Genomic DNA, 10,689 nt, shown 5'->3' with positions numbered 1-10,689 from the left:
TAATGGATTTAACTGCTCTCTTTTTTTCATCATAAAAACAACAATAATTACAAAAGGATTGATTTAACTTCGTTGACTGAAATTCTAGCACGTTTGTTTCGTTGATACATAAGAGTGACGGTTTAAACATGTAACGCATCACATCTCCTTCCTATGAAAAATTCCAGCATGTTTATTTGGCTACAATTTTCCGCTTTCACTTATTACATTCTACTGTTTCACTTTACAGAAAATGAGCTGTAGAAAGAAAACAAGTTAAAGACACCAATTGGCCAAAGTTCAGGTGGAATAAATGTAACTTCCACAAACCACTTTGGCAATTTTTCATGAGGTAGTGATAGCAGCAGGTACATCATCCCTATGTCAAAGAAAACAAAGGTAGAGACGCCATTACTTTCACTTCCAAGTGTTCCAACTCAAACTCTTAGTTCATTCATAACTTCGTCAATAGAAACAAATCGACCATATTCTATAGAGAGCTGTGCTGCAACTCCCATAGCAACAGACACCAATCCATCTTGGAGATCTACACTAGGAGCCTTTTCTCCTTTGCCTCTGATTGCAGACAAGAAGTTAAGGTGTTCTAGATAGCTAGATCCATGGTGTAACCCGGCATATCTGTAGAGTCCACAAGACCAAAATGAAAATTCAAATCACACATGACTTTTCATAAACCAAGAACCACTTTCATTTTATTTCACCAACTCAAAGCATAGCTAATTGATGACATTTAACAGAGAGAAGCTACCCACTTTATTCGTTGATCCTTAGCTTTTATAGTCTGGATATCATTTCGCCCCTCTCGTGTACCGAACCGCACAACACTCTCAGGAACAAAGGCTTCTCCCTGTGACAAAATGGTTTGTTAGTTTGAGATGCTAACATCTTGACTACATATACTCAAGAAAGAAACTCATGCAAGAAAGACAGGTTGTGTGTTTATTATAGTTTTAAATCATGCACCTATTGTTAAAATAATAACTGACCAACCTTAATTGTATCTTAATCAAGAAGTCACGGCAAGAAATACAACTGAAGATCATAAGCACAGTGAATAGATGATAGAGAGAGAGTTCTACCTTTCCAATATCACCTACAACAGATATTTCTTGCTCATTTTTACTCCCTTCGGCAAACATACAAAGGTCAAGCATTCCTCGAGAACCATTGTCAAATTCAACAATAACATATGCATTGTCAATGATATCCGGCACCTGCCCAAGTAACCAGTGAATAGCAATACCATTAGGGAAAAACTTTGCGCCAATTACGGCTGTTACACAAAAGCACTTATATGAATTCTTCCACTTAAAACTGAGACAACAAGGATTCAAGCCTTCAATTTTGAACATTGTAAAACAGAATAGACCATAATATTCATATATGAAAAAGTCATAATCTTTATTTCTTCATCAGACAAGGGCAGACACCAGTGAGTCTCGACTATCTCTTACCTAATTGCAAACAGTCACATATGAAGTTCTAAAAACCACACGTAGATTATAATCAGTATTAATCAAGGCAGCATATAGACTAACACAGATTAATGTTTCAAGCTTGGTCATTGTAACTGAGGTGCAGCATCTGGTCTACCTTTCCATCATATATTTCATCCTTGTGATTAACATCAATAGCTCCAGAAGCCATCACACGAACAGGATTTGCACCAACAAACAGCCTCATCAGATCAAAGAAGTGGCAACACTTCTCTACTAGAGTACCACCTGAGTTAATATTGAACCGATTCCAATTGTTCACCTGTGACCAATATCACTTTTCAGCTTGTTCACTATGAGAACCCAAAAGCATGTAATTTCAAATTCTATAAATTCTAACCTTAACCAAAAATGGAAACCGATGCTCCCGAATTGATACCATTCTGATTCGTCCAAGGTTTCCTCCCTTAACTATTTCTAGCAGCTTTGCAACAGGTGGCATGTATCTATATTCCAGTCCAACTTGTACCAAAATATCTGGTCTCTTTCTAGCAGCATCGACAACCTAATCCAACGTTATACACAAGGACAACAAATAAGTTATTAGTTCATTATCAAATACTTATTAGAGGATAAAAATGGCGGAATTCAATACCCCGCTACCTGATCAAGATTTCCAATTATAAGCTTTTCTACTTCTTTAAGACACATTTAGTCTGGTCTAATTAATATAAAAAAAATCTGCTGTCATATGATAACAGTAAAGGAAATGACACAAGCATAGTTGATATCCCCATCCCGATGGAAAACAGCACAATCAAAGAGATATAAAAATGTTAGAAGTCTTTTTTTATCAAGATTAGCCATTGGTCGTCATTAAAATTACATTCTAGCAGTTAAACCCATGAGAAGCAACCAATTTTATGAAAGGAATGAGCAACCTCTTTGCAGTGAGAGACTGTGGTGCACAAGGGCTTTTCTACCAGTACGTGATGGGGTTTGGAATGATTGATTATGTCCATAAGAATCCTATGATGAGTCATGTTAGGAGTGGCCACCACCAAAACATCACAAAGTCCACTGTCCAACAGCTCCTGGTGACCTGAAAAAACCTTTACATCAACTTAAGGTCATTCATTCATTCATTCAATTCAATTCAACACTCAATACAGAGCTTCCTACTTAATTAAACGAACAAATCTTCAATTCCATCCTTCAAGTATTATTACCTTCTCTCCTATACAGCTTTATCAATTTAGGAACTACTTAGTAGAAAGCATAATCCTTGGAATCCCAAATTGTTGGTTTATTATTCTTAATTAAACTATCAGCATAGTTGTTCAAGTAGTGCCAAGATAATTGCAGATCGAACTAAGATGTTATAGCATTTCTAGATCGAAGTCACAATAATGAAAGAACATAAATTTGTTACATTAAACAGAAAGTAAAGAGCAGGGTGATATTGATAACACCTTGATAGGCCAAGTGAAGGAGTGTGCTAATTGAAGAGCGAGTTGTTGTGAGGGAATATGAGGGTCAGCAAAAGCAACAACCGCAACACCTTCAGTGCGAAGATGGTACAAATTCACAAGATGCTCTCTACCCATCATTCCAACTCCTATGATTCCGTACTTCAAAACACCACTTTCCATGGATTCTCAATTCTGATTCTTCAACACAAAATAACACGCTTCTTCGGTTTCTACCAACTCTTTTATTTAGAGCTATTCAATACATTTCATCCATTCATTCTTCCCAATTGGACAAAAACCAGCCATGTCAGTTCACATCTTTTTGCCATTGCCTTCTCTTTTTCTTAATTTCATTCTTTTTTTCTGTTCCACTTTCGTACATATTATAATCACTATTTTTTCATAAAGATTATGTAATAAAAATATTAAGAAAATAATCTACACACAATATAATTTATATAATTAAACTAAAATATTTATGCAACATTAATTAATAAACAGATATACTATATAGGTTATATAAGATTATAAATTTAAGATTAAGTTTTGTAAATCGTATCAGTTGAATTATAATATGAGATAGTGAAAACTAAAAAAAAAGTAAATTAAAGTTTCAAAGAATTATTAAAGTTCATGAAGTAGGAAACCTTTTTACGGATTATTTACCAAACGGTGTATCTCGACTGGTTTAATATGATTAGGATTGCACAAAAAGAAATTAATTAGGAATTATGTACACTTACAAATCACCAGTAACAGAAATAATAAAAATCATTTCGCTAAAAAACTTATTATTTTTTTCAAATAAATTAACAGTTAATACTCTACCATAAAGAATTTGAAGGAGCTATTCAAATTTGAAAAAACTTTGTTCCTTAAAAACCGTCAGGTTCTGTTAAGAGGCAGCCTTAGTATGGAATGATGGGTGAAATAAAAAATGAAAAAAAATCAAAAGAATAAAAAGTAAAATTGTTTGGTCTGAGAAAAAAATGAAAATAAGTAAAAAAATATAGTATATTTGATTAATATAATATAAAAAAATTATTTCTGTAATATAAAAATACATGATTATGTTTTAGTGAGAATGAGTATAAATTTAAATTGAAAGAAGAATAATTATGAAGTAATTAATTTACAAAATGGAACTAATATTAACACATTATTTACTTTTTGAAATTAAATATATATATATATATTTAATTGTAAATGTTGTTCAAATTTTTTCCTTGCAAAATATTAAAATAAAAAGTGAGATGTGCAGATTAAATTTAGAAATATAAAAAAATAAAATAATACAATATTTTGGCAATGTTTATTATAATAATCAAAATAAAAAGTACATAATATTAACAAATCAATAACATATCAATAACATAGTAAAATAAAACACAATACTAATCAATGTTATCTTTCACTTCTTGATTTCTTGCTTTTAACTTGATAAATCATTTGACCAACATGGGTGATTAGAGGATAAGGTGTTCAGATACAATTGAAGTTCTATATACTTTGTTGGACTCCTTAAATACTACTTCATATTTACCATCCATCGAAAAATGATGTTGTTGTCCTTGAAATCCCTCATCGTCTTCCTTTTCGCTCTCATATTTTTTTTTTATGTCATGCATTCTTTAGGTTAAGCATATTTATTTTTTTAAGAAATTTCTCTCATTTAGGAAACTTGACTATTCTCTAAACATATCGCAATTGGTATGCAAGAGAATATGAGTTATTGGAAGAATATGAAAATGTTATTGCTCTTGCATATATTGAATAATATGGTCTAACCAATTAATGAAAATATTATACTTCATGACACATATAATTAAAACATGACAAGTATTGTAGTAGGTATGCACAATTATCACTCCAAGAATTTAAAATAAGAACACAAACGTAATGCAATAATCTTTAATACTCAAATTATTAACATTCTTACAACGTCCACCAAGACTTATCATTTCACTAAAAGTGACATCCTTGTTATAACTAAGCTCAAACTTTTGTCTTCATATTTCAAGTTAGCCATATTAACCAAATTACCATGATTATTTCTAATTTTCTTCTACAACGTCAAAGTCACTTGATTTTAGGTGTTAAGGAGTTTAAGATCTGCATTTGAGATGTCGTAGAAGAAAATTAGAATCAATGGGTTAATATGACGAACTTAAAAAATGAAGGATGAAAGTTGGCCATGTTGACATATTGACTAATTACAACATGAATGTCTCATAATTTAGTTAAAATTATCAAACAATCAAACTAGAACTTCGTGTACATCATTGCATAAATATTGATAATTTGACTTTTAAGAACAAATTATTTCATTATATTATGATCATATTCTAAGTCTTTGTGGTAGTAATTATACAAAGATCTTATAATATGTAATCTCTATTATATGGATCATAAAATATAATATTCTCATTAATTGATAACACCATATCATTCAACATATACCAAAAACAATTATATGCTCTTCTTGCCTTAATATCTTTAAATAACTCATATTCTCTTCCATACCGAATTTGATGTGCATTTAGATAGGATGATCAAATTTATAACACAGAGATATCTCAAAAAAAATTACACGTGGCATCATAAACACAAAATGACAGCAGTAACCATGACAAACAACATAACCCTCGTAAAGAAAATTCTAGAAAGGGTGATGTGGACTTCAAGGACAACAATTTCATTTTCCCCAAGTTGGTAATATGTTAAACCAATTGTGGAGAGGTTTTCAGGAAATGTAAAAGGTATACAAAAACTTCAACTGAGTTTGAACAACTTATCTCAATCTTCGTCACGGTTTAAAACATGTCCATGAAAGGATTAATGGAGTTGCATAGATGATTAAGAATTTAAAGATAACGTTAAGAAGTCTTGTGCTTTATTTCATTATGTTATTATTATCTTTAACTTGATGTCTTTTTTTTTATTTCGAAATGAACATAATTAATTTTCGTGTCTTATTAAATTTGTTATTAGTATATTAAATCCATTTCCATAATATTATTTTACTTTTTTTATATGTTTAAATTTAATATGAAAATCTCATTTTTTTATATTTTTATTTTTTTTAATACAGCTTTACTTTTACAAATTCATATCTGAGAAAAAAATTGAACAGCATTTGCAATTATTTATATATATATATATATTCAATTTAAAAATTAAATAATTTTATAATATTATATTCATTTCATAAATTAATTAATTACTTCATAATTATTCGTTTTCAGTTTAAATTTTATACACATTCTTATAAAAATACAACAAAGGGTATTTTTGTATTTTTGTAATTTTAAATATTATATATTTTTTAATTCTACACTCTCTTTCCTTCAATCTAAGAACCTCGTTTTCCACTATTTCTCTCTTTTTTTTTCCTTTTCCAGCTCAATCCAAATAAAGGCTTAGTACCTCCTTTAATCAAACAAGGTTGTGCTCTAGTTAGCAGGTCAAAAGTCAATAAAATGTTCATAGAAAATTTGATATGCACCTTAAATTAAATTCTAATGCTGCTGTAGATAACAGTGATAGAGCAGTTGGCCGAATGAGGGACTCCAAGGGCTCTTTCAGATAGGATAAAGATGAATAAACAGATACCCCACACTATTTCACACCTTGGGAAAGAGAAAGAAATATAAATATGATAAACAACATAACGTCAAAAGAAAAATAAAAATAAAGTGTCAAACAGCTGAGAGTTTTTAGTTGTTAGCGGAGTGGTGTGGTTATGTTTCAGAGCTCCAGCATTAGGAGTGGTCTCTCTACAAGAGACATCTAAGATATCATACGCTGTATTAGTGAAATAATGATCAAAGGGGAAGATGCTTATAAAATACTGAGCTAGGGTAATCACAAAAGGTTTAAACCTCTTACTGAAAAAGTTCTTCATTACCACCTCGAAAGCCAAGACCCAAGAGCTGCATTGCTTTCTAGTTTCATATCGCATGAGTTTTATCAGGGGGATTTGATCAATTTAGATGTGAGCAGCATAACCCATATAAAACATGATCCTACTAAAATTATCATAACTATTCTTGTTATTCCACACACTGCAATGGCGGTCTCTACATAAATAAAAAAAATTACTATTCGTATCAAACTAAAAATGTTACTAACATTTCTTGCCAGAGACACCATTAAATCTTTCAACTAACAAGAGTTACCAGGATATGAAATCAAGCAAATAGTGAGAGCCAGTTACTGATGCTATGTTTGGATAAGCATCCATTGATCTGGAATTCACATCAAATCACAAAACGACGCAGAAGCCAATAATGGCTGTTTTGACAGGAATAGAATACTGTCAAATGAGAAACCAAGCACACATGAAAGGATTGACACATTTGAAAGATTACAGCCCAACTTCAAGTTCCTAATTCCCTAAACCAACATAAACTCACAAAACTAGTATCCTCACTCACAGAACAAGATCAAATAAACAAAATAGTTAAAGCCAGCATCAACAATACTTAAAAGGAACAGAAACAGATAAATAGATAAATAAATAAAAGCAAATCACGTTCATTGAAAATTTGTTGAGCTACACAATATTGAATACCAGAAAGAGTATCTTAATGGGAAGAGAAGCAGCATGTATTCGAGTTCAGAATCAAGTGAACAAGCACTTAGAAGATTAGGATGACAAAATGCATTTACAATAGAACAGATGGTAGATCTGTTGAAGCCTCTAAGTTAAATCAATCACCCCCTCCAAACAAATTCAAATCCACTAAACCGGAGGCTTCTCTCATCATAACCACCATTTCTCTATATCAAATCAAAACCTTGTTCCTGAAATACCAATCATGATTAATTAGTCCCACCCAAAACCTTGATCCTACACTTGCATCCACAGACTGTAATTTAAAAACAAATTAAACTCCTCATTTTTACATCTAACTGGCCACAATGTAAAGGATTAAACGAACCCTATAGTGAAAGAGGAAATAAGAATGAAATGAAAAAGGGGAATTGAAAAAAGAAAGGGCACACCTACGTCTGTTTGGAGTAGGAGGAAGAGGAGGGAACGCGCTTGTTACGGAACATCATGTAACCGACGGGTAACACCACTCCGATCATCATAACGGCGGCGCCGATCAAGTATCTGAGTGAGCTTGGTGACTCCACCTCTACCAAGCTCCTAATCTGCATCGCAACGTTACGATCCCAATCCGATTCAAACTTCAGAACCCCAATTAATTAATTAATTAATATATAAGATCTACATCTACTCACAGGCATCTCCACCAAAGGCAAAATCTTCACACTCGCTTGTCGTTTGCTCCACTGTAAATCCACAACCTTCTTTTCTGTAACGGGAATAAATGAACCATCGTTTTTTATTTTACACGCGCCTTTTCCGTATATTATTATTAACAAACCTCGGTACAATACGGATTTGGGTCCGAATACAGATAGACGTATACAATTTTGTATTGGGCCTTACTTTCCCTAACCCAAATATACAAAAACATTTCCTTGCCAAATTCTTTCTGCACCTCCATAGAATAAGAAAAATGACAACTTTATCTTCCTCTTCATTTTTTTCGTAAGCACTAATTTTCTCTTTCTAGTTGCAACGATGTGTGCAATAAAACTTTTGAATCTGGATAAAGTTAACTACAACGCAAATTGATTCAAGAAGACTACCTATGAAGAGGTATATACCCTAATTATTTACCCAAACAACCATAAAAAAGGAGATAACTAAATGACATTATGTACTCTCACCACCAAATAAGAGGTTTCTTTGAAGATCTAAGAAGAATAGAAGGTTGGAACCATGAAAGTTAATGAAGAACAATACCCAATTAAGCCAATTTAATCTACGTAAAAGGTGTGATATTTTTCAGAGGCTTATAACCACAACAGGAAGTCGTGTCCTCAACTAATAACTTGATCACCTTCTCAACCATCAACTTCAACCATTTCAACCAACCATCCCAACCTTCTCAACCATCAACCTCAATCACCTCCACCTCAATTATCATAGGCATCTCAACTAGGTTACACACCACCTCTTAAGAACATTCAAAGGATAACAAGATCAAGTTTAATCTTGTTCGGACTCAACACCAGACTTAAACAACAAAATAGGAGGGGGCATATTTGGAAGTCTTGAATGATTTCAAATGACAATGTATTTTGAAATACAATTATTATTTTGTTAATTATGACAATGTCTTATTTTAGTACAATTACAAGTTACTTAATCATGAGAATGACTTCTTAAGTACAATTGTAATTCACATTTACTATTTTTCAGTGTATGATAAATTACTTTGCTTCTCTCCACAAGACAAATACACCTTCTGATTAATACAATTGATATTATACTGAAATCAAATATGACAACAACCTCAAATTAATACTTATTGCTTGAATTGAAGATTACATAAAGTCACTACATCAAAGTATCAAAAGATACACAAGTTCAGTATACTGGACACCAACATTTCTCATGTGAATTTTAAGAACACTGATAACATAATAATGTTAATTACAAGAACAAAACACACAACCGCTAACAACATCCGAATCCATTTTTTGAACCCTTTCATACGTTTTTCTAAATTATATATCTTATTCTTTTATCTAACAATAATTGCATTTCTTTCGTTGTCAACCTCTTCAATGCACCATTTGAAGAAATTACAACCGACACTACACCACTTGTACTCTATTTTTCAACAAAATCAATCAACAACTTGAACCACAGATACATATGTTTGCACGAAACAAAGTTCCATAAGTCTAATTTTGTAATTAGGACAACTCCAAGATTGATTTCCAACATTTTTTACAATTTTTTATCTTCTCATAACAACAAAATATCCACAATCGCAAATGGGTGCAAGAAAGGTGTTGCTACTTGCTCCACCATGACTAAATTCACAATGTTTTTGCAAACCCCATCCATTATAGTTACATGATGATGAAGCCTAATACTTAAACATTTACGTGCACCAAAGCAAAAGTCTCACTCCACCATGAAACAACCTACACAAAATGGTCATGGAAAATAAGTCTCCTAAAATACATAAAAGAGGCAAATCTCCTCTCTCCCACCACTTAACATCGTTTATGAAAATTTAACAAAAAAAAAAATCACATATTTTTAAAAAATACCTTGGAACAAATTTTTTTTTTTAAAATCAATAAACCAAAATGACTTTCGACACTTAATGTAAAGAAAAAAATAATTAAATATTTTTATAATTGATTTAAGAAAAAAACAATACTTAGACAATTGTACCATTCAATTAACATATGAAAAATTTATTTATGCCTTTATTTTGTTCTCTTGTGTTTTATTTATCCACGCTAACTTATCATATCTTATGAAGACAGCCTGTTCAAAGAGTTAATAACCTTTTACTCTTTAAAAATGTAAATGCTAATGAAATCCAGAGCTAATTGGTCTCTAAAAGTAAAGTAACATCTTTAATGCTTAAATACTTAATTTTCAACAACAAAATGTTCTTCCTAGCAAGTTTGTATAAAGATTTATATATATATATATAGAGAGAGAGAGAAAAGTCCAATTCACAAGAAAATCTGTACAAACATTATGCAAAAGTATAAATAAAAAGAAGAAAGAAAATTAAAGATGACCTGTCAAAGACAAAAGAAAATAATGTTATTCTTGCACCTTCATAATTTTTTCTATATCCCAAACATAAAAATTAGTTGGAATGCACAATTCAAAATGGTAATACATAATATAAAATTTAAATCATACAGTCTAAAAGTTGTTTTTATAAAAA

The 10,689-nt window shown here is 31.4% G+C and overlaps 2 protein-coding genes across 3 annotated transcripts; both read right to left on the bottom strand.

The window, feature by feature from the left end:
- Positions 1–3,272, bottom strand: LOC137808089 (uncharacterized). The gene is made up of 7 exons (XM_068609001.1): positions 2,909–3,272; positions 2,378–2,548; positions 1,837–2,001; positions 1,594–1,758; positions 1,080–1,214; positions 753–847; positions 1–618 (listed from the first exon to the last, which is right to left on the bottom strand). Exons 1-7 carry the CDS (start codon positions 3,086–3,088, stop codon positions 417–419), a joined length of 1,113 nt encoding a protein of 370 aa, XP_068465102.1. The 5' UTR covers positions 3,089–3,272; the 3' UTR covers positions 1–416.
- Positions 3,273–7,420: 4,148 nt separating this feature from the next.
- On the bottom strand, positions 7,421–8,074 carry LOC137808095 (uncharacterized). Of its 2 annotated transcripts, none has more exons than XM_068609039.1 (2): positions 7,916–8,074; positions 7,421–7,714 (listed from the first exon to the last, which is right to left on the bottom strand). In XM_068609039.1, the coding sequence occupies exon 1, from the start codon at positions 8,072–8,074 to the stop codon at positions 7,916–7,918; it is 159 nt and encodes a 52-aa protein (XP_068465140.1). In that variant the 3' UTR covers positions 7,421–7,714. The 2 variants fall into 2 exon arrangements, with proteins under 2 accessions (XP_068465140.1, XP_068465139.1); XM_068609038.1 differs by having other exon boundaries at positions 7,920–8,074.
- Between the last annotated feature and the right edge of the window lie 2,615 nt (positions 8,075–10,689).

This window comes from Phaseolus vulgaris, chromosome 3 (genome assembly GCF_000499845.2).
Source record: "Phaseolus vulgaris cultivar G19833 chromosome 3, P. vulgaris v2.0, whole genome shotgun sequence".
Lineage (NCBI taxonomy): Eukaryota > Viridiplantae > Streptophyta > Magnoliopsida > Fabales > Fabaceae > Phaseolus > Phaseolus vulgaris.
The sequence above is the reverse complement of the archived record's forward strand: the minus strand, read 5'-3'. Positions and strand labels throughout refer to the sequence as shown.

Bases quoted from the DNA above. Each gene is read 5' to 3' on its own strand.
- LOC137808089 (XM_068609001.1), bottom strand. From the start codon at position 3,088: ATGGAAAGTGGTGTTTTGAAGTACGGAATCATAGGAGTTGGAATGATG. The intron at 2,002-2,377 runs GTTGCTCATTCC...ACGTTGGATTAG, and splicing joins CAGTCTCTCACTGCAAAGAG to GTTGTCGATGCTGCTAGAAA. The intron at 1,215-1,593 runs GTAGACCAGATG...TTACTTGGGCAG, and splicing joins ATGAAATATATGATGGAAAG to GTGCCGGATATCATTGACAA.
- LOC137808095 (XM_068609038.1), bottom strand. From the start codon at position 8,074: ATGCAGATTAGGAGCTTGGTAGAGGTGGAGTCACCAAGCTCACTCAGA.